Raw genomic sequence first — 23,329 nt, 5'->3', positions numbered from 1 at the left:
CTCATTCTTTAAGACTCAGCTGCGTCCTTGGAGCCTTCCCAGGCTCCTCCAGGCAGAGAACTCCCTCCTTTGGGTCCCCACAGTGCCTTGTCCACACCCCTGGTACAGTTTATACCCTGTATTACGATCTTTTAGTTATGCTTCTGCCCACCACTAACCTGCAAGCTTCATGAAGGTAGAGGAAACTTACTTTTCACTGTACATCTTTCTGAGCTAGATGAAACTTTTGTTGCTGTTGTTTTAGTCGTGTGCATTAAATTCTTTTTTTTGAGGAAAAGATTGAAAGGTGGGAATGTGAATATTAGCTATAAATCTTAAGAGTTGAAAGGGTCCTTAGCAATTACCGACATGCATATTGGTCTCCCTTTCTAGACTAGGCTTTCTCTACTTGGCACCTACTAATGCATTTTTACATTTCCAGCACCCACCACTGGGTGTTCAGTAAATTGTTGCTGAATTTATTGATAAATCACATCCTTTCTTTCTACAGATGGCAAAAAGCCAACTATCTAGCTTGGGGTATGTGGACACACACTTTTTAGGAGAAATAGTGAATTTTCAGGCATGGTTTGTCAGAGCAGCAAATAAGCACCTGGAGGGCTATCACTGAGCCAGTGGAGTCAACTCAGTGGGTGAGTGAGCTAGGACTACGGCGTGTCTGCAGTACACATCCTGCCAGGGGGTGGCGGCAGGCGCCCACAAACTCTCTCCAAGACCGGCAGGCCTGATTTACCCTTTGAGTGTAGGGTGGGGAATAGATTCCTCTACTATTTCTAGTTTATTTTCTAATTTCTTCATGCCTTGAGATGCTTGACCAAAAGAATAGGGCCTGAGTTATAGACAATAAGACCCAGAAACTAAGCACCTTGCCTGGACATTTATGTCTAACCAGTGCTAGGCATTTACTAGGTGCATTGTTAGTGCTTTCATCTTCTAGCCTGAGGATTTGATCCCTGTGCGAGCCTCAGGCACCCAGGGAGGATTTACACTCTAGGCTGTTTTTAGGTCCTTTAGTTCCGGTGTGGATGGAGATTGAGAACATATTTTCATGTGGGGAAGAAGAGAGAAGAAAGAACATGACACCCTGGGACGTGCGCGTGCAAGAAGAAAGGAGAAGACGGCTGGGGCTGCAGAGACACACTCAGTCCACTCAGTCCTGAGGGTAGCCTCTTCTGGTTTTCTGCATCTGTCCAGCCAGCACCATCACTCCTAACATCTCCAGTCAATAAGCAAGCCCTGATTGTGAATACACAGTTTAGGGAAGTAGTTGGAAATTTATAGATATGTTGATTATATTTGTGCAAGCCTTAGCTCAGAGCATGTAATATGACAACAGGACATAATCGATATTTAAAATACAAAACGATGGAGAATCCAGGGCTCATTTGGGTAGTCCTTGCTCCAAAGTATTGTTGCATAATCCAGTGATCTGAGGCTGGTGTGGGGGAGGGGTATCACAGATTATTAGACAACTGAGTTTGAAAGGTGGTATCAGGTGATGATGCTATAAGCCAGATATCAGGAGTAGACAATAAATGGAATGCAAGTTCAGAAGAGGAAGAAGGCATGTTGGCTCTGGTCATAGTAAAACAGCAATAATACCTGGTACGTGAATGTTTGTTGCATTTTGCTAATAGTACTTTATATTTGCATAATATTTCAGAGTTTCCAAAATACTTTCATGTCATTTATTCTTACCTGGCTTCTTTAAGTCTTCACAGCAACCTGTGAGTCAGGTATTATTAAATGAGGTAAGATACATAGAATACTTAAGATAGTGGTTAGTACGTAGTGACTGTTTGCTATTATTATTAAAATCATTATTAGCCCTATTTTATACATGACGAAACTGAGGCTCAGAGAGGCTGTTACTTGCCCAAAGTCACACAGCTGAGAAGTGGTAGAACTAGGCCTGAACTCAGCTCCTCTGGCTCCTAATTCTAGACCTTTCTCCATTTCCCCATGCATAAAGAGGGAGTATTTAAGCTGGGCTTAGCAAGATTGGGCCAAGTTTTGAGGCAGCCTTAGCAGAGAAGTCTCTGATGATGTCTCCTCAGCCTCATGAGCCCTAGTTTGCAAGAGGTTGGGAATTCCTGAGGGTATTCTGTGCCTTGAGTAAGAAGAGTTAAACCTAGAAGCCTCTACTCATTTTAGCAGTAAGGGGAGGTGGTTCATTGCCTGGGCAAGCCATTAAACTCACAAAGATCCTCAGCTGGTAGGCTTGTTAAGAAAATGTTACAATAGGGGGAAATTGACAACACACGCACCATAGATATTTTTAGTCCCTGCTTCAAGGATGTACATCTTGGTTTCTGTTTAGACTGAGCACCAGGGGGTGAATTTGGATTGATTTGACAAGACTGGCTGTTGGAAAGTCCTTACTGAGCACCTTCTCTGTGCCCAGCTTAAGCAAGGGACTGTGGGGGGGTAACTAAGGGAGGTGAAGTAACTTTCCCAAACTTTCAAACACTGGGGAGAGTGATATAATCTTTTTCTTGGGTGGGGGGCAGTGTGCGGATATCAGTAAAAACTCTGTCTATTCGTTACACCAGCAATTCTGCAATAAATTATCCTTCTAATGTACAATGTGGTGACTCTAGTGGATGACACTGTTTTGTATACTTGAAATTTGCTTATAAGAGAGTAGATCTAAAGTGTTCTTGCCACACACACGCACACAACACACACACACACACACAGAAGGTAGTAATGTGAGGTGATAGGTGTGGTAATTAATCTGTGCTTATCCCATTTCACAAAGTATACCTGTATGAAATCATCATGCTGTACACTTAAAATATTATAATTTTGTTTGTCAATTATAACATAATAAAGCTGGAAAAAATAATTTATCTTATGAATATATTCTTAAATGTAAGCCATTGTAGCTCTGTTTCTAATAGCAAAAACAATCCAAACACTGGAAATCTAAACGCTCACCAGTAATTTTTTTTTTTAAGATTTATTTATTTATTATTTATTTATTTATGGCTGTATTGGGTCTTAGCTGCGCTACGTGCGATCTTTGTTGAGGCGTGCAGGATCTTTTGTTGCAGCCTGCGGGCTCTTCGTTGTGGTGCTCGGGCTTCTCTCTAGTTATGGCGTGCAGGCTCCAGGGGGCATGGGCTCTGTAGTTTGCGGCACGCAGGCTCTCTAGTTGAGGTGCCCAGGCTCGGTTGCCCCGTGGCATGTGGGATCTTAGTTCCCCAGCCAGAAGTCGAACCCATGTCCCCTGCATTGGAAGGTGGATTCTTTACCACTGGACCTCCGGGGAAGTCCCTATACTTGGGGGGGGGGGGTTTGTTTGTTTGTTTTTAACATCTTTATTGGAGTATAACTGCTTTACAGTGGTGTGTTAGCTTATGTTTTATAACAAAGTGAATCAGTTACACATATACGTATATCCCCATATCTCTTCCCTCTTGTGTCTCCCTCCCTCTCACCCTCCCTATCCCACCCCTCTAGATGGTCACAAAGCACTGAGCTGATCTCCCTGTGCTATGCAGCTGCTTCCCACTAGCTATCTATTTTATGTTTGGTAGTGTATAGTCCATTGCCACTCTCTCACTTTGTCCCGTCTTACCCTTCCCCCTCCCCGTATCCTCAAGTCCATTCTCTAGTAGGTCTGTGTCCTTATTCCTGTCTTGCCCCTAGGTTCTTCATGACCTTTTTTTGTTTGTTTTTTAGATTCCATATATATGTGTTAGCATATGGTATTTGTTTTTCTCTTTCTGACTTACTTCACTCTGTATGACAGACTCTGGGTCCATCCACCTCACTACAAATAACTCAATTTCGTTTCTTTTTATGGCTGAGTAATATTCCATTGTATGTATGTGCCACATCTTCTTTATCCATTCATCTGTTGATGGACACTTAGGTTGCTTCCATGTCCTGCCTATTGTAAATAGAGCTGCAGTGAACATTGTGATACATGACTTTTTTTGAATTATGGTTTTCTCAGGGTATATGCCCAGTAGTGGGATTGCTGGGTCGTATGGTAGTTCTATTTTTAGTTTTTTAAGGAACCTCCATATCACCAGTAAATATTGGTTAAATTACTGTATGACCTTCAAATGGAATTTCATGCAGCTAGCTATTACAAAGAAAGAGGTCTAGGGCTTCCCTGGTGGTGCAGTGGTTGAGAGTCTGCCTGCCGATGCAGGGGACAGGGGTTCGTACCCCGGTCCGGGAAGATCTCACGTGCCGCGGAGCAGCTGGGCCCGTGAGCCATGGCCGCTGGGCCTGCGCGTCCGGAGGCTGTGCTCCGCAACGGGAGAGGCCACAATAGTGAGAGGCCCGCGTACCACAAAAAAAAAAAAAAAAAGAACGAGGTCTATCAGTATGTGTTGAAAGCACATCACTAAGATGTATTTTTTTAATTGAAGTAGAGCTGACTTACAATATTAGTTTCATGCATACAACATAGTAATTCAATATTTTCATAGGTTATATTCTATACAAAGTTATTATAAAGTAGTAAATGGAAAGATATCCCGTGTTCATGGATTGGGAAGAATTAATATTTTAAAATGTCTACACTACCCAAAGGACTGGTATATTTTTAAGTGCAATAAAAAATTAAGGTTCAAAAAAGAAGAGTTTATGTAGCATGATGCCATATGTTTGAAACATATATGTATGCAGATATATGCACACAGTTTCACACACTGGAAGTATATGCTTGCAACTGATAATGGGGAGTATGTGTGATGAAAGAGAAATGGGAAAGGAAAAATGTATTTTTCATCTTATCCATCTTATTCTTTTGAAGATAGATAGATTTATTGGTTTAACCATGTGACATACTTTTTTTTTTTTTTAAGCGACTTGCTTGCGGTCACACAACCAAAAAAGTGTACAGCTAGGATTCCCATGCAGATTGTGATTCCAGAGCCCTGTGATCCAGAACCCCTCTGAATTCTAGCACACTGCTTCCTAACAGTGCTCTCTTAGGATCAGGAAGTCATTCTGTCACTTCCTTGTAAGTTACAAAATTTTTCATGAAAATACCTGGGAGAATGTGCTCATTCTCCAGAAGAAGACTCTGTGCTCCATCGCCTGCCATCTTGGCTCCTTTTCTATAAGACTGTAGCTCAGCCAAGAGAGGTCCATCACCCAGAGCCAGATAACACAAACTAAGATTTCCAAGAGGACAGATTCCCTTAAGGAAAAGGCATTAAGATAATTGGAGAGTTGGGGGTGGGCACAAGGCCTGAAAACAGTATCATTAGCCAACTTGGTCAATGGGCAGGTGTGGAAAGTGGCAGATAAATGCAGACAGAATGTATATTTATACTTCAATATCAGTGTTCACAACCCACAGAATAAATGAGTGAATTAAAAACCTTGGCAGCACCTAAGTACCTAGACGTAAACTCTTAGTTCTAAGCTTAACTCCTATGAACTTCTCTGTGATTTGAACATATTATTTAGCTGCTCTGGGTTTCTTTCCCCATTGGTTAAATGGACAGCACTGTCTGTCCTGGCTGCTTCACAGAGTTGTAAGGAACAAATAAGGCAAGAATGTGCTTTGAAAATGCAAGGCATCATACAGAATGAGAGGTTATTGTTAATGCCTCTGAGACTTACCTCACAGAAGGAGAGCTATTTTGAGACAGGAAGATGGGAGGAAGCATCAGAAAAGCATTGCTGGTAACAGGGTAGGCACACCTCACCAACACAGGGAAGGAACCTCTTAGATCATTTACTCCAGTTCCTTCTGTTTATAGTCGTGGACGAAGACCTACGGAGTCCTCAAGATCTGCAGAGCAGTGATAGTGCCATGCATAGACTGTTATTTAAACCCATAAATAAGATGGAACCGTAAAAGGGATGGGATGTGCTACAGGCCCCTTGCCCAAGGGGCTTGCTGAGCTGTGAACGTTGAACAGGGTTCTGGAAGCAAGCTGCTGAAGCTTAGTAAGGAATTGGGGCAGAGGTAGGGGGATGGACTTAAGTGATCCAGCTCCAGGATGGCTGAATGCCTCTGAGGAGCAATTTGAGGGTAGCCAGGGACTTGGATAGGACAAATGACAACTTCCTAGAACAGACTGTTCCAGAACCAGATCGGAAAGGAAATAGCCTGGCCTCGTCCTGGGTAGTTCACAGGAACCGGTGTAGGGAGTATTTGTAGTGGAACTAGTGCTCACAACATCAAGTCCCTTTTGCACAGAAGAGAGAAAATGGGAAAAGACCCATGCAGTGCAGCATACATGACAAGTCAGTTTTTGTAATGGTGGGAATGAGGATGGCAAGAATGAATAAGCAGAGGGAGACAGTGCTGTGCAGCGCCGACGACTCTGGACTCAGACTTGGGTGTGAATATTGGTTCTGTCACTAACTTGCCATATGACCTTGAATGTGCCATTTTTATCCCCTGAGTCTTGGTTTCCTCATCTCGAAAATGAATGCCTTTCTCCCTATCTCATAAGTTGTTATGAGGACTAAATGAAATGTTCTTGAAAGAAATTAGCACATAATTCCTAGAACATGATGCCCAATAAATGTTAGTTTATCCCTTTGTTTTGGAGAGGGACTTTTAGAAAACCTCCAGTGAAACACACTAAATTGAAATTTCAAGCACTGGGAAAGCAAGCCCAACCTAGGTAGCATGTGGAAGGGCCCTTTTTACAGGTGGAGAACCAGCCTATAAAGGCAGATAAGAAACTCTTATGAGAGGAAGGGGAGGTGAAGAGCAAAGTAGCAATGGCTATGAATATAAGCATAAACAGTCCTCTTACCAGCAGCTGTAATGTGAGGTTCCTCCAGCTCCGTGACAAAACGGGAAGGTAGTAAGTACAGTGTTATCTAGGCTTGACTCATTCTCTTGACTGCCCAGAAACACAGGATAGGTTTTGTGTTCAATTATAGTAGCTTTCCTCAGCCTCTCCCCCTGCCCTCTGCTTTTTTTCTGGTATAATTAACTCTCCTTCATTCATTGATTGTCCTTTAATCCTTGTTTTGTTGGATATATTTGCTTTTTAAATTATTATCTCAAATCCTTTTTGGAAGTATGGGTATGAAGAGGTAAAATAGTAACAGTTTCCTTAGAAACTAAAATTCCAAGGGTGGAAACCAACTAGAAAATCAGAGTGAAAGGCAGGATGGGGGAATATAAGGAAACTATACGGATGTATAAAATTGACCTAGTCTTTACCAGGAGTAACATTAGGGAAATTGTTACTTCTAGCCTCCTTTTGGAAAGACCAAGGATGTTATCATAAAATGACAATGCCTAAGAGTGAAAGGCCTCTTGGTTTATTTTATAGAGGGGAGGCCGTGGTTTGACTGAGGCTGTCTCATGGTGATCCAATAGCAGACTGACCCAGGTCTCTTGACTCTCATTCTGGGATTCTGTCTGCCATGGTCCTCATCTTTGTGAGAGTGAATTTCTGACCACAGACACCTGTACAGAACTAATTTGTGTGGGTTTTTTTCCCTTTTTTCCAGGGCCAAGTGCTTTCGGGGCAAAAAAGTCCTTGGAGATTATGATATCAAAGTGGAACAGGTAACCAGCCTGGAGCCCAGAGTTGCCTCTGCATCATTGTTGGCCCCTCTTGGCATTCCAGAATGAACCATTTAGTTCTGCCCAGTGGGGATCAGTGTCCGTCACTAGCTTCTAGGCTCTCCATCTCCTCCCCCAACCCTTTCCAGGACTTTTCTCTCTATGAGACATGGTTCTGAAGGCTGCATCTTTCAACTTTGCTGACTTCTCTTCATGGCTCTGGTGTCCGTAGAGAGGCAAGCAGCGTGGCTCTTGGGGCCCTCTGGGTGCAGGGTTCTCAGGCTGAGGAACACTTTAGAGGAATGTCTACCTAGGACATGGCCACACCTACATATTGCTGGTGGCATGGTCTTGCTGGGTAGGCACACATCTGCCATTCAGTTATGTGGCCTCCAGTGGCGCCTCCTCTGCACGCCTGAGGCTACACTTCAAAGAGAACTTAGAAAAGCACACCTCCTGGTCTTAATGCAGAGAAGTCCTGAAAGGTCATTTTTTATCTTCCTGTACTGTTTGCTTCATGATAAATAGAGATTAGGTCCATTCGAGTGCATAGGGGGATGTCCAGTTTAAACAATGCATGTATTTTATATGTAATGATAGAAGTTACTCATCATTCCTTACATGGTGTGCTGTGATTGATACAGAGTAGTTTTCCTATCCATTGTTGCATTCAGTTCTTAAAATAACTTATTAGATAGGCAAGGTTGATAAAAAAAATTATTCCCATTTTATAGCTGGGAGAAACTGTCCACCCGGAGAGAACAAGTAACTCGCCTGAACATCTTATGCAGCTAGTTGGGCCAGAGCAGAACTAAAAACCCAATTGCCTAAACTAAAACTTAGTGTATTTATGTTGAAATTGATAAAGGGCATGTTTGCCCCAGTTTGCATTCCCGCTCTGTAGAGAGGCAGCACAAAGGATGCTGGGTGGGGAGTCAGAAGGCCTGAGTTTTGCTCCTGTCTCTGCCAACAATAAGTTTTGTTTGTCCAGAAAAGTCACTTAGCTGCTCCTTTGGTAAATAAGGATAATTATCTCTGCCTCTCCTGCCTCATAGAGCATCTGTGAGAGTTAGATGAGATCAGTTTGGGAAAATGCTTTGCAAACGGTAAATAAATGTTTGGTGGAAGGGATGCTGTTGCTGCTATGCGGAGGGCCCCGCAGAATCAGGACTGTGGGCTTACTCCCCTACTGTTATTTTTATTTATTCATTTTTTATCATAGTAAAAAACACATACCATGAAATCTACGCTCTTAATCTCCTCCTGTTATTTTCCAGGCAGAATTTTCAGAGCTCAACCTGGTGGCCCATGCAGATGGGACCTATGCTGTGGATATGCAGGTGCTCCGGAATGGCACAAAGGTTGTCCGGTAAGGTCCTTTCTGTCCTCTGGGTCGCTGTCACTGTCACCACAGTCACCATCTCTGGCTTGCAGTGGGACAGCATTGCTATGTATAGCGTACAGAAGTTGATGATGTGTGCTGTGCGGCAGTGGCAGAGGAAGGCAGAGGAAGCCAGCTCCTGCCTTTAGTCCATAGTGGCCATAGTCCACTGGTAGAGAACGCTCCATGGGCTCAGAGCTCTCTGAGCGGTAACTGGATTCCTGTGCGAGGTGTTCCAAGACTCCCGCCCTACCTCAGCCAGTGCAGCTCTGGGCTTTTATCTCTGAATATATTTCCCCTGGAAAACAGGGTTCCATTGCTTTTTAAAAAAAGTTTGGAAACCTCTGCTCTGGTTCAGCCTCCTTTTTCACATTGATTTGCTTAGATTCCCTCAGTAAGTTGGTAGCAGAGCCCTGTGTTCTATGTGAATTCTCTTAACTCCCAGCGCTGTGTTCTTTCTATGTTCCAAATTCCTGGGAACTCATAAGTCTGATAGGAAAGCCTGGGGTGGGAAGGGACATTGTGGGTGGAAGAAAATTTGCAATTACAAAGCACTTACGTGCCAGGAGGGGTGCTGGGTGACTTACAGACATCATCAATTGTAACACAACAGTTCTGTGCGGGAAGTGATGGGGATTCCAGATGAGGGAGAAAGGTTCCCACAGTGTTCTTCTTCCGTGGGGCTCAGCGTGGCTTCAGGTTTTCAGACATCAGGGTATTGCTCCAGGAAGAGTGTTCACTTCACCCTTTTCCCTACCTCAATCTATGCTACCCTGACACTGAGGCTGCCAGTGTCCAACAGGACCTGGGTCCATGACAGGGAAGGCAGAACTCAGGTGTCTGGAGCCTCAAGTCAGGAAATGTGAGCTCATCCATCCTGGAGACTGAGGAGGACAGAAAAAGAGACGTCTGTCCACATGGGGGTGAGCTCAGGAAGCTCCTTCTAGAGAGAATGGTGGGCTCCTCCAACTGCAAATGGAATGAATCACAGGGATGCATGACACAAGCGGGCGGTGACAGGAAGGCCCATATCAGGGTGCTGGGAGGGATCTGGCAAAAATAAGGCAGGCCCTTCCAGTTGCAGTGTGGGGACTCAGGAGCTGACCACAAGCCTAGAGCTCAGTGCGTGTGACTGGGATATAAGGTTTGGTCTCAGGCATACAGCCGGGGCCAGTTTCCCAGAACTAGGGCACAAGGAGGTCAGAGCACATGCCACCTGACTTGATGCTAGCTCCCCTGAGTGACTGAGGAGGGGTCCTTCCACCCCCACTTTAAAAGACTGATCTCTGAGCCCAGGTGGGGCTGGAGCTGTAGGTGGGGATTGGTTGGGTGCCTGGGAAGAGAACCGGGTAGGTCGTTACACATGTGTGAAATGGCCAAGGCCTAGAGCCTTGAGGGCAGATGCTGCCACAGAACTGACTCTCCAGGAAGGTGGGGTTCCTCTGGAATCAGGGCATGAAGATGGGGGCCCTGGTCCTGTGGAGCAGCTGGGGCTGGGAGCTCTGCTGGCTAGAGGTGAAATGCAAGGAGCCTTTCCATGCATGGGAACACTCTGTACTCTCAGTGCTTCCTGTAGCCAGTTGCTCAACCTCAGTTCTGCAAAAAATATTTGCACCCCTCCCTAGCATCCGCTTTGGAAGAATAACATGGGGACGTCTGGTATCTGTTCTCAGCCAGCCTGGACCCTTGCTCACCCGGGGACCTGATGAGGGCACTGCCTATTTTAAGGAGCAGTTTTAAAGAGTCAGAGCAGGACGCTGAGATCAGGGATCTACACGGCAAGGCAGTGAAGCCAGCCAAGTGTGTTGTCTTCAGAGTCTGCTGGGACCCCCTTGGGGTACCAACTCTGGAGCCACAGGAGCTTCAGCTCTTGTCGTGCCCCATAGGGACAGGGAAAATTCTTGTTGACCTAAGGTGTGAGGGTCTAAAGTGTTTCGTCCCTCCTGAGGGCTTTTGCACCTTAGAAAAAGACAGTGCTTAACCCAGAGGAATAAGAGAATTTCAGAAATCTGTTCAAATCTCCTTTGAGAAGTGCCAAACATAATACCTCATTTCCTAGTCCATAAAAGAATAGTAATGATAAAATGAAGGGCTTGGCTCGGGTAACCCCTAAGACTCCTTCCCTGTCTTGGTCTTTGGAGATGGGAGACAAGAGGATGTATGACCTGAGGTTCTGGTTGATGGCAGACTTCTATGTTCTTCCCAGGTCCTTCCGACCAGACTTTGTGCTCATCCGGCAGCATGCGTTTGGCATGGCAGAGAATGAGGACTTCCGCCACCTGATCATTGGCATGCAGTATGCAGGCCTCCCCAGCATCAACTCCCTGGAATCCATTTACAACTTCTGTGACAAGCCGTGGGTGGTGAGTGAGTTACCCTTCCGCCAGGTAAAAGGGTAAGACCCTGGTCCTCTTAGCTCCCAGTCCCTAGGAGGACCACTGGTGATCCAGGTGCAGTAGGTGCCAGCTGAGAAGATGTGGGAGGAGCTTCAGCTGGGACACAGGGTAGGGCAGGCTCTCACAGTAGGACTGTGTCATCACGGGCTGGGCCGCCTTTGCTGCAGAGTGGACCTTTGGCCTCACAGCAAAGTCACACCAAAGATTCTGTGAAGACGCCCTTACAGGTCTGTAGGCTCTGCCCTTAGCCATAGGATACAACAGTAAAAGTGCCAGTTTCTTGTCTGTGAAAGGTCTAACCATTGGAAAGGCCTGAGGCCAGTGGGGACCAAGGGGATGGTCCATCTCAGAGGGATGTTCGTGTCAGAGTCCTACCAAGAGTTTCAACAACCTTAAAATGAGATTCATCCACACATATATCAATCAGATACTTATGTGTGCTGAAAGTGCCCTTAGAGATCATCAGCTCTCACCCCTTCACGTAGAGATGTGAAAATTAAAGAAGGAAGGTAAAGAGTATAAAACCACTTACTGTGTGATGCCATGATCTGAGATTTTCCTACATTAACTTCATTTAATCCTCACAATAACCTTACAAGGAAGTTATTGTCACTTATTACAAAGAAATGAGACCCAGAAAGGATTAACTAACTTACCAAAGTTTCGGGGCAAGGATTTCTCTAGATGACAGTGTCTCTCGCATAAATTGGGTTATCACGTGAGGAAGAAGCTGGTCTGGTGTTCTCCTCCTTGGCTAGTCTGGAAGTCTTGGAGGCAGTAGAAACGTTTGAGCAGAGAGGGGAGTGGCGCTAGGAGGGAAAGTGGCCTGTGATAGTCCTGGGCTTCTCTGGCCTCCCCTCTGACAGCTGGGGGATCCAGTTCCTATAACTTTGCTGCTCCAGGCTGTTCATCTTGGAAGGAAACACCTGCCCGTAATCACATCCTCCTCTTGTTTTTCAAAAATAATTTCAGGTCTCACATACCGGCTTGCCAAGGGTCATGGCACTGGTGGCTGATTGTGAAGTTCCCAGACCCCAAGCTCCCAGACTCAGGGAGCTGAAGGGGGTGTTTTTTAACTAAATGGATCCATCACCTCTACTTTTACACCTGAAATCAGTTTTCCTGTTCCACTGGAAGCCAGGGAGACCTGACAGTGTGAGAGAAAGACCAATGAGCAAGGAGTAGAAAGATCTGGGAGCTGCTGTAGTTGCCACTTGTTCAGCCTTTCCCTCTGTCTGGCCTGAGGTTCTGGAGTCCTAAAGTTGTACAGAAACAGGCTACAGGAATTGTGTGATTTGAATGAGTTGCTAATCACAGAGAGCACATATGAGGCCTTCACCAGGTTTCCCCTTAGTCACATGACCTTTCCTACTGCACTCATGTCCTAGCCCTTTCCGCCCTCACCCCTTCAATACCTGTTAGAATTTGGCTCCCTCATAGCCACACAGGGCGATTCTGCTATTATCAGCTTTTTTCTGGGCACCCTTTTTTCTGGGCACCCTCACTAATCAGCCTTCTGACTAAACCTCTCTGTGCTCTGGCTTGTCTGTAAACTAGGAATAATCATAGTACCTTCCACCAGCTTGCCAGCCTGGTGTTACGGTCCCCTAGTACTGGGGATCTGAAAGAAACTAATTCCCTGCTTTATGTTCCAAAACTGTGCTGGAGGCCAGGGAGGGGCAGATCAGAAAGCCTGTGCCTGGGGCTTTGCCCCTCCTGGGATTTGGGATCTGGTGAGGGTTCACATTCTCACCCGTTCACAGTCCAGCACATTGCCGTTGGCATCGCATGAGAACAGCGGGGCTCCCTGGCAAAACACCAAGCTCTCCCTTCGTTTTCGCTAAGCAGCTGCCACACTGATGGCATTTTATATATCGTTCTCTGTCTGTTAACGGGAATGAACAAATCTGGTGACTGTGAGGGGAGGGTCCCTCTGAGATGATGACTTTGGTGCGTATTTTCTAAATTTCTTTATTGTGGCTGCTCTTGGTGTGAGGAGAGGCCTCAGCTGGATTGGGAAAGGGTCTACGTTGTCTCTATCACAGTGTCTCTGAGCATATCCGCTATCTCATAAATTGGTCAGGGCAGGCACACTGGGATTTTGAAAGCAGAAGTAGACCTGCCAATGAAAGTAGCATTCCAGAGAGTGCAAGAATGCCACCGTCACGTATTGCTGCAAATTCATCTGAAAATCCTGTCACTCTGGGTGTTTTTTAGAGACAGATGCACATGAGTTGAATTAAAGCATTTTATTTCCAGGAGGGATAAGGATAACATATTAAATTCAGACTGATCTTGAAATCCCATTTCATCCAAGAAGTCTTTCCTGATACACTGGATAAGTGGTTATATTGAATGTTATCTTCCTATTCATTGCCAATACCACCCCCAGCTCCCAAATCCATTCTTTTGCCTAGGCATGGTGGAAATAACCCTTATCAGATATTCCTTTTGTTTAATTGGTGACTGTGTGCTTGTGACTGAATCTAAGTTTCCAAGGAGGCAGGGGTTAGATGCCAAGCCCAGTACTTTGAGCAGAAGGGACTGCAGGGGGTGGAGGAGGGTAGGATGAGCTCCCAGAGGCCCAGCTAGTGCCTGGGAACTGGCTGCCATTTTAGTCTTGGCTGTGCCGGGACTCTGAGAACCTGCCGTGGGCCTTCTTGGCATCGGTGTGGTGTCTGTTTAACAATCCCACATGCTGGGAAGATAGGGCCCCACATGCCTTGGTGCCGTGCCAGGGCGTGGGCTGCAGCAGGACAGAGGTTGTGAGGCAGGGCTGGTATCAGCTCTCCGGGGAGGCTGGAGAGCCTTGGGGGCTCAGGCAGGTGTCCAGACACAGAGCAGGAGTCCAGCCAGGCCGAGGTGGGCAGGCAGGACTTAAAGGTCAGATGAGGTGGTGGAGAGAATCAGAGAAGGCAGGAAAGGTCTGAGGGGTGGTCTTGACAGTCAGAGAAGGTTGAAGAACCAGAGAATGGCGAGGACAGCAGGGTACAGTGGAGAATGCACTGGGCAGGAGGAGACCTGGGCGCTGTCCCAGTGCAGCCCCAAGTCCAGGCATGATGTGGGAGCCTGCGCTTTCCTTGGCTTCTATAGCCCCAGTCTCCTCATTTGTAAGATGAGATGTCTGGCCTAGAGACTCTCTCAAGTCTCTTCCAATAATAAAATCTTTGGGCCTTGAGAGTCCATCAATCATACTTGCAGCCCTGGAGGAGGCCGTAGAGATCTAGAGTCACCAACTGCGTGTCACTAAGGGAAGTGACCCGGAAATTCCACTGTTTTTCAGCATTTCAAGAATAACAGATTCTATCTCTACTCACAAAAGGACCACAGCAGATGATCACTTAAACAACAGTTTGATCATGGAGTTTGGGAGGAAATGTAATAAAAAGATGTTCTTTTGTGGTAAAAAGTTTGAGGAACTGATCAAATTCAGTTCTCTCTTTTTATATATGAAGAAAAGGAGGCCCGGAGAGGAGATATCATTTGCCTAAGGACACCTAGCAAGTTCGAGCAGAACAAGAAGAATCAGAAGACTGCAGTTTTCTAACAACCCAGTTCTGGCTTTTATCGTCTCCCCGAACTGACTCATGCGCTAACATCCCTGATCAAAAACAGAACCCGAGCTTTTGAAAAATGTTCTAGCTTTCCTTTCTCTAATAAATAGAAGGTAGATTTGATCTGGCAACTTTTCCTACTAGCAGTTCCAGATATCAGTGGCTTAGAGCGTGAACCCAGTAGCACTAGAGAGAAGAAGCTGGATTACCCCTGCTGCCAGCACACTGGGGTGGATGTGGGGAGCTTGTGTGTGAGTGGGCGGAACTGGAAAGCTTCCTGTGGGAAGAGCGTGATCTCTTTAGAGCCTGAAAGGCTGCTATGAGTAGGGAGAGCTACGGGTTAGGAATAAAGGATCCTGGCTATGAATCTGGCTCAACTACTGTGTGACCTTGGGCAAGTGACCTCTCTGGGCCTCAGTTTCTTCACTTATAAAGTGTGGGGGGCAGGGGGCATCAAGGGGTGCTACATGTTTGCCAAAGGCAAACTCTGACACTTAAGTCTGTGTACTTCATCTCTTCTCCATGGAGCTGTTCTGGCTTCTCACAGGTGAAGGTCCAGTGAGTTCAGTTCGTAGATGAGTAGTAAGTCCTAGAAGACTGGGTCTGTCTTTCCTGCATTCCATGACTCCATTCTCCCTACAGGAAAAAGCTACCATTCCTTTGCTTGGCATTTGAACTTCCATGACTGGGCCCCATGTTACCTATCCAGCTTCATCACTTGCCATCTCTAGAGACGAAGGTGTTTAGAGTTAGAGACCCAAATTTCAATCCCAGCTTTACAAGCTCTTTGCAGCTCCGTGACTTTAGGCAAGCTTCCTACCCTCCCTGAGCTTCATATGTAAAATGAAGATGATAAAGAACCTAGTTCATCAATTTGATATGAGGATTAAATGAAATATCATTAAAATTGAGTGGGCACTGAATGAATGTTAGCTCACTCTCTCCCTTCCCCAACTAAAGCATACGTTCCTGGAGAATAGGAATGGGACACCTCTTTTATATCCTCAGAGCGCTTTGCACAAAGCCCTCAGTGAGCAAATAACTCAATAAATAATTGTTTGACTGACAAATATTTGTTGGATTGACACTTGGTCTGTCTGTTCCAGAGCTGTTTAGGTAAACCGAAACCTTTGCTTCTCTTTTGCAGTTTGCCCAGCTGGTGGCCGTCTACAAGACACTGGGAGGAGAAAAGTTCCCACTCATTGAGCAGACATACTACCCCAACCACAAAGAAATGGTAGGTGACTGAGTGCGGGCTTCAGTCTCTCTGCTGTTTGCACTCTGAGCTTAGCCACGTAGTGACTATGGGGCTCTGAAGAGGGCCTCAGCCTCCCAACCCCAGAGACTCTGTTGAGGTTGAACTGCAGACCTGCTTTGTGAAGCCAGGGTGGCTGGGTTTTAGCTGACAGCCCCTTGTCTCCAAAACCTGGAGACAGCATAGGAAAGAGCAGAAACAAGGGCATTTTATCGAGCAACAAATCCATGAATCAACAATCAGAAGATCCAGCTGCTTCGGGTCCAAGCCCAGCCCCACAAGTCAGGGACGGTTGCATTTCCTCACTGCACGTCAGTTTCCCAGTGCGAAAGGCAAGTGGGCATAATTATTCCTGGCCAGGACATTTAATACGGTACTTGCATAATTTAAGTGAGATTCTTTAAGTAATAGTCTGTGAAGAGTGTGAAGTGCTCTTCAGATGTAAGGTGTTGTTCCTGTTGTTATTCATCAGGCCCTGCCATTCCCTTGGCTTCCTCAAAATTTTGATAAGACGAGGGTTGCACTGTGCCTTCTCTGAGGCCATCCTAGGATGGCAGAAGGAGCAGAAAAATGGGATGGATGGTTGGTACAGAGGCTATTACTAATGTTTTTCTCTCGTGGTGACCTGGGGCTTAACCCCCTTCTTCTTCTCTGGCCCCACCTACTCTGCCTCAGGCCTGCACGGTCAGTTGGTGGTCCTCCTTAACCCACCAGCGGAGACTCTCTCTGCCATAGCTTTCCAAGTCTGGTACTCGGGGACAGAGACCTCCAGAAGGAATCTCCATTTGCACCATTTCTGTGAATAAGGAGCCTGCTCCTGGCATTTTGTGCGTGGCCCAGCTCATCAGCGAGCCATGCACGGAAGATGAATAACAACCCTGGGCCTCGAAAAGAACGGCCTCCTTCATTTTTGTCAGAGCATCCCCAGGAGAGGCCCTGGAACCTTAAGCCCTTGTGTTTAATAAATTCTTGAGACTGTCATCAGGGCTTTCCCTTTTAGGACAAGTCAGGAAGCCCTGTAGAGGCTGAGGAACCCTAGGGGTCTGTGCTTGGCGATTTCAGGGAGTCCAAGAGGGGACTGAGCTGAAGACTGAAGGGGCTCTCAAAGCTGGCTTTTTCCTGCTGTAGCGTCTAGCAGGCTGACCACTGAAAGGAACTGCAACGCGTGCAAAGTGTATTCCTCATCTACCATCCTTTTGCCCCAAGGGTCCTTGTGTTACTTTTCTCCCGTCCTCTATCCTGATATTTGCCTTCAAGAGAGGACCCCTAAGAGCTCTCTGAGGTGTCAAAAGCTAAGTGGGAATTTCAACTCTATAAGAGAAAGGCTTTTTTTAGCTTAAAAAAAAGTTTTGAAGTAGGAATGAAAACATTAGTAATCTAGTAGAGAAGGACTTTCTAAAAGAGACAGAGGAGAAGCCTTTTGGACATCAGTTCAGGGCATTAAGTATAGTTAACCTAGAGAGACAACCCAAGTCTGTTCTTATCTTGCTAATTGGGCCAAGCCCTCTGCCAGGAATGGTATAGAGGGGATTACAGCACATGGAGGGAGGTTAGGCCATTGTAGGCTTCACATTGGATGATTCCGTGTCCCCCAGGTCACTCCCCCAAAGCTGGGATTGAAGGATCAGAATGAGTTGAGACAGGAGGAGTAGAGGATACACAGCCAAAGGATGTTGTTCTTTTCATTTCTCCAAATCAGCCTGTTTATGATACTGTCAACCCACCTTCTGGTCTTGTACATCACAAGGCCGCCACACCATCTCATATGTATAATAGTCACCATCTCTCCCCTGTCAGATCAGTTAAGACAAAAGGAAAGCACATTTATCTGGGGAGAAAAAGGAATAGTCCTAGCTTTGGAAAAGAAACTAAGCCAGAATCAATAACAAATACCAGCTCAGCTAAAAGGGTTTGGGAGGCAGGGATGAAGGGCTGAGGACAGGAGAGAAAAGTCATGCTACTTTCCCTAGCCCTTGACAGGTTCTGGACTGGGGTCTTGGACACAAGCTGTAATATGCCGCATCCCTGCCCTAATGCTAGCCAGACCATCCACTTGTTACTTCCCATTGTCTGGCAGCGATGAGGCAGGTGGTGACAGCCAGAGCTCTGAGGGAAGGAAAATGACTTGGTTTTCGAGATTCTTGAAGATATGTGGTGGTCCCTCCTAGGGCTGGATGATATCAACAAACTCCTTCCTGAGGGGCAGGCGTCCCTGGTACCAGCTGCAGGTGCCATCAACATGCTTCATGCAGACATAGTGCCGGGCCTGGTACCCATAGAGCTTCCGTTCCAATAGCCAGTCTGTCCAGAGGCACTCGTTGGGAGCCGAGATGGTACAGGGCACCGTATAGCAGGTGGTGATCTAGAGCCACAGCCACACAACATCAAAGTGAGTAGGGTGTCCTTTTTCCATTATTGCCTTTCAGACTCCTACATGTTCTCCTACAGCCTAACTCAAACGCCCCCTCCCTTATGAAGCCTTTCCTAGTCTCCAAATTTCTCCCTTAGTTCTCCTTCCCCCTGTGCTCTGCATATATAGTATTGCTTCCCTAATGGCATCTCTGGAGTCAGAAAGACCTGAAGGTCCTTACTCTACCACTGACCTTAAGCAAGTCACTTCACTTCCCACAGCATTAATTTCTTCACCTTAAGATGGAAATCTTAAGTCTTCAAAAATTTGTTTTAAAGACTAAATTAAATATCTTAAATAAATTAACCATTACAGGTCCTGGCAAAAAAAGTAGACTCTCTTTAAATGGTAGTGTGTTATCCCAGTCTGCCTAATATGATGGCTGCCTTCCCAGCTAAAATGTAAGTACTCTGAGATCAGGGACTATGGGCCATCTCGCTTTCCCATCCCCAGCTTCATACGATGCCTGGTCCATCGCAGATCTCAAGTATAGTATAGCACGTGAATAGATCACGCATGCATGAAGGAAGGAATACATGAAAGGTGAGGCTGCACGGCTCAAGACCCTTCCCCCACCCCCAGAAGACGTTGGAAATGGACATTGCTTACTTGGCAGCCACAGTTCAGATGGTAGTGGTGATTCAGACTTTCTCTCTGCAAAAAGGACAGGTTCTCCCAGGGCTCGATGTAGTTGCACAGATGGATGAAAACTTTCCCATCATTGAGGATCTGACCTTCAAGGGGAGATGGAGGAGAGCCTAGCATGAGGAATCTGCTCATGGAGCTCCAGGAGTCCGGATTCTTGAAAGGAGCCCCAAATCACAGCCTCTTCAATATCTTTTGGTGGCAGTGGTGTGACATGGGACTCAGTGAAGGAACCAGAAATATCTCTATTGTCTTTATATCGAAGCTGTTACCAGATGATGTTTGTATGAGGGAGAATTGTGGGGTGAAGGCCTTTACGTTAGCATGGTGTAGACAGAGGGATGTGGGCTTTAAGTCAGAATCTTGGTGGAACCCCCTTCTTTTCTATCATTTACTAGTGTGTGACCTTAAGAAAGTCACATAACTTCTCAGCTGAAAGATGAGAATAATGAGGTTATTGGCAGGATTAAATGAGAGAATGTCTGTGAAGTTCCCAGCACAGCTGTGGGCCCACAGAAGATGTTCAATAGATAGTAGGTTTTTCTTCCTTTTCAACCCCTTCCAACCCTTCCCAATATCTACACAGGCCAGTCTCCTGCCCCAGTGACACCTATCTTGGTGAGTCTTTCCCCTTCCCTTTCTTTACTTATCAAACTCTTTCCTGTCTCCAAAGACCCTTTTTAGTACTATCTCGTCCGCAAAGCCATCCCTGACCGTGCTAGCACACACCTCTCTTAGAACTTCAGTCGCTCAGTCATTTACTGACTGAGCAACTACTATGACCTGGTACCAGGAATCCAGAAATAAATATGACAGGATCTCTGCCCCCAAGGAGCTTAAACACTAGTAAGGAAGACAGATAAGTAGGCAAAAATGGCACTTTTGTGTGATTATATACAACATGCAGTATAAGAACAAAGGAAAGAAAATTATCTCTGTCTGTGGAAGGGCTGGGGGCAAGAAGGGTGTCTAAGAGCAGATGATGCTTGCATTGGGCCTTGAAGGGATGGGTAGGAGTTCACCTGCCAGACAAGTGGGGAAGAACTTCTGGATGTTGGGACAGAGGGGCGCAGCCCAGCAGTATACCTCCTGCAACCGCATTCAGCTCTAGGGGAAACGAGGGGCTGGGAACGGTCACTGACAAGTGGCAGGAGGCAGGGCTGGAGAGGTCAGCAGGGTCTGGTCACAGAGGGCATTCAGTATTAGGCAGAAGAGCTTGTGCCTTCTCCTGCAGGCGCCACTGATGACTTTTCGGTATGCTTGTGCTTCGTCACCTAACCCCACCTTCGTTTAGACTTGACCTCTGTGAGGGCAGCCAGCACGTTTGCTGCTTCCCCTGATGCACCACCGTACCTAGGAGAGGGCTAGGCAGGCAGAGGGCAGGTGCTCAGGAAGGAGGTGGCCTCGTTGGCTAGTCCTGGGACCTGGAGGGCTCAGGGGCATGCCCCGCCTCTGCCTCTCCCATTCCAGAGGCGCCCCGATCAGCACATGCTCAGAGCTGGGGGCCCCTACCCGTGTGGCCTCCAATGCCTGTGACTTCTCAGAAGTTTGAACTGTGAGCTCTTTGAGGACTGTGACTTGTTACTGAGTCTCCACTCTCCTGCCCCAGGCCAGGCAGTGAGTAGGTGGTCATTCATTGCTAAGGGGATGGACAGATAGTGGAATTCCTCCTCCTGTCCTCCCCACCTGCTATGTTTTTCTTTTCCTGGCCTTCTCTCTAAATATTTTTCATCCTTTAGGGCCGATTCAGATCTCTCTTAGACAATGAAGCTTCCATAACTGTTTACAACCACACAAATACCTTTTCCTGAACTGCAAAATAATTCAGTACTGCATTCATTCACTTATGGGTTATATTCTTGTGAGGTTCTTTAACTGTTCTATCCCAACCAGTTCAGTATGAGGGATCTGCCTGGGCCCAAGGTCATGGAGACAGAATCATGTTAGAGTCAAGGCTCCAGTTAGGGCCTGTGCTTTACTGCACCCCCAGAATAGGGCCTCAGATGTGAGTCAGCCACGAGCCAAGAGTGTGACCTGTCCTGGCTGTCTAAAGCTAATACATTTGTAGGCTACAGTGACAATTATGTGTGTATTGCAGGGGGAGTTTGCAAAATGCACAATCCTCCTTTGCTCTGTCACTAAGACCTCCCCTGCAGTGTGGTGTCCAGTTCGGGGTCCTGTGCTGGGGAGGGACAGGGACAGGCTATATCCCTTTGAAGGTGGCCAGGGCAGGAAGGGGTCTGGGAACCACAGCCAGTAGACCTGGAGCTAGAGTGCATGTATCTGTCGTCCTCAGCCCTCTGAAGGGTCATCGTAGAATAGAGGGCAGAGCTGAACCCATAAGGGAGAGTTTCAGAATGGCAGAATTTGGCTCAAGATACCAAAAATCTTATACCAATTAAAGCTGTTTGGAAATGGAACCAGTTATCCTAGGCTGGGAGAGCAACCTGTGAACTAGCAAGCCAGTGGCAGTGAGGACTTTTGCACTGAAATGGATGTTACCAAGGCTCCTCCCAACCTAGGCTGCCTCTTCGTAACACAGCTCTGTTTTATGCCCAAGAAAATGCCACCTGGCTCAGCTCACTACCCAGGGTCAGTCCGGGCTCTTCCTTGACTGCCTTCCTTAGGGCAGAGACTCTCAGGGCTGCTTGCTGGTCTTTCACTTACCAGTCAGGAGATACTGCTTCTGGCTGTTAGCTTCTAGTTTCACCCCACAGAGGGAAGAATCAAAAGGTGTATAGATATACTGAATATTGTTGACTTTCTCAAACCCTTTGAACATCTGAAAGCATTTACAAAAGAGCAGTACTGGGTCAGTGAGTGTACTTTATATCTTCACAGGAAAAACTTTTTCTTAATCTAAAAAAATTAAGCGAAAGTCTAGTTCAGGATTTGTTGCACACAGATGGCCCAACTGGGTCTTTCCTCTCTAAAACAATCTAAACCTTGGTTGATTCCAGTGAGAAGGGAGGTGCCTCTAGCAGCCCTATGCACAAGCGCTGAGGGCCTGTCCCGCACTGTGCCTTGGCTCCGGTGGGCCTGTTGCCTACATGTCATCCCCTGCACTTGAGCATCTGTACCCCAACACCGCTGAGCCAGGCCGCCTCACCTATCGGCCCCACCACTCCCAGATCACAGACTCCACTCCTCCTAACAGCCCAAGGGGGTGATCGCCCTGGCCTGTCCCCATGTACCTTTATCTGTTTGATTTCATACCGGATCATTTTTTGAGTGTCAGCAGGGTCTGCACTGGCAGGAACTACCTTCTCACTGGAGATTTTGGCCCGGATCGCTGCATAGGAAGAGGAAAGAGGGAACTTTCAGCAACACGTGGGAGTGGTCCATCTGGGATCTAGATGACGTGGCATCACCCTGGAGAATTGTGCAGGGGAATTCTGGGTTTAGGTCTTGGTGGGTTATAGGGAGAATGCTGCATGTGAGGGAAACTCCTCTGCACTTGCTGGAAGTTCCAAAACCCTCGGGCCTGTTGGGTCCTGCACTTTAGCAGCTGGATTGGGGAGTCTGGTTCTCCACAGCCAGGGTGCAGTGGGGTGGAGGTGCGGCAGGTAGAGGAGGAAGCAGGAGCCACCTGAGGGCAGTTGGTGTGCGGTCATCCACTGCTGTAGTCCAAGGCCTCAGAGAGAGACTGACCGAGTTGATGTTGGTAAATGTTTATGAATTAATAAATGTCCTGACCCTGCACAGAGGTATTTCATCTCTTGCCACTTGGGTATTAATCAAAACCTGTTTATGAGTTCCTCCTCTGTGCCTGGCCTAACGCTAGATACTAGACCCACAAACATGATTAAGACAGGGTCCGCACCCTGCAGAACTCTTGGTGTGGTGGAGAACACCCTTAGAAAGACCAACAGCACAGCATGGTAGGAGCACAGAGGTGCTGTGGTAGCACCAAGGAGTCAGGAAGCCTTCAGAGAAGAGGAGACACCTGAGTACGATCTTGAAGGATGAACAGGAGTTTGCCAGGAATTTAAGGGTTTCAAGGAAGGGCATTCCAGGCAGAGGGACAGAAAGGGCAAAAGCTGTGTGTTGAAGTGAGGGCGTGGTGACAACCTCAGTTATAGGCTTGGACACCCAAGAATGTTTATAATGAAAGCGCAACCCCTGGCCCGTGGCCTTCCCTTCCCCCATCCAGTAGATCAGAATAATCACCGGAGAGTTCC

At 46.7% G+C, this 23,329-nt stretch overlaps 2 protein-coding genes across 3 annotated transcripts in view; one reads left to right on the top strand and one right to left on the bottom strand.

Annotated features, from left to right (window-relative positions):
• Positions 1–23,329, top strand: part of SYN2 (synapsin II) — a 144,826-nt gene that overhangs the window by 91,737 nt on the left and 29,760 nt on the right. For both annotated transcript variants that reach the window (XM_024740191.1, XM_024740190.1), the window contains exons 2-5: positions 7,453–7,510; positions 8,785–8,876; positions 11,095–11,251; positions 15,986–16,075. In XM_024740191.1, the coding sequence (XP_024595959.1) occupies positions 7,453–7,510; positions 8,785–8,876; positions 11,095–11,251; positions 15,986–16,075 (397 nt within the window). The remainder of the gene's footprint in view (positions 1–7,452; positions 7,511–8,784; positions 8,877–11,094; positions 11,252–15,985; positions 16,076–23,329) is intronic.
• TIMP4 (TIMP metallopeptidase inhibitor 4) overlaps positions 13,519–23,329 on the bottom strand; it is a 10,933-nt gene continuing 1,122 nt past the window's right edge. Inside the window, exons 2-5 of the mRNA XM_024740192.1 lie at positions 22,343–22,440; positions 21,816–21,930; positions 19,113–19,237; positions 13,519–18,455 (exon numbers count right to left, since the gene is read on the bottom strand). Coding sequence (XP_024595960.1) covers positions 18,258–18,455; positions 19,113–19,237; positions 21,816–21,930; positions 22,343–22,440 — 536 coding nt within the window. The 3' untranslated portion in view covers positions 13,519–18,257. The remainder of the gene's footprint in view (positions 18,456–19,112; positions 19,238–21,815; positions 21,931–22,342; positions 22,441–23,329) is intronic.

Source organism: Neophocaena asiaeorientalis, unplaced genomic scaffold (genome assembly GCF_003031525.2).
Source record: "Neophocaena asiaeorientalis asiaeorientalis breed wild unplaced genomic scaffold, Neophocaena_asiaeorientalis_V1.1 scaffold75, whole genome shotgun sequence".
NCBI classification, from domain to species: domain Eukaryota; kingdom Metazoa; phylum Chordata; class Mammalia; order Artiodactyla; family Phocoenidae; genus Neophocaena; species Neophocaena asiaeorientalis.
The sequence above is the reverse complement of the archived record's forward strand: the minus strand, read 5'-3'. Positions and strand labels throughout refer to the sequence as shown.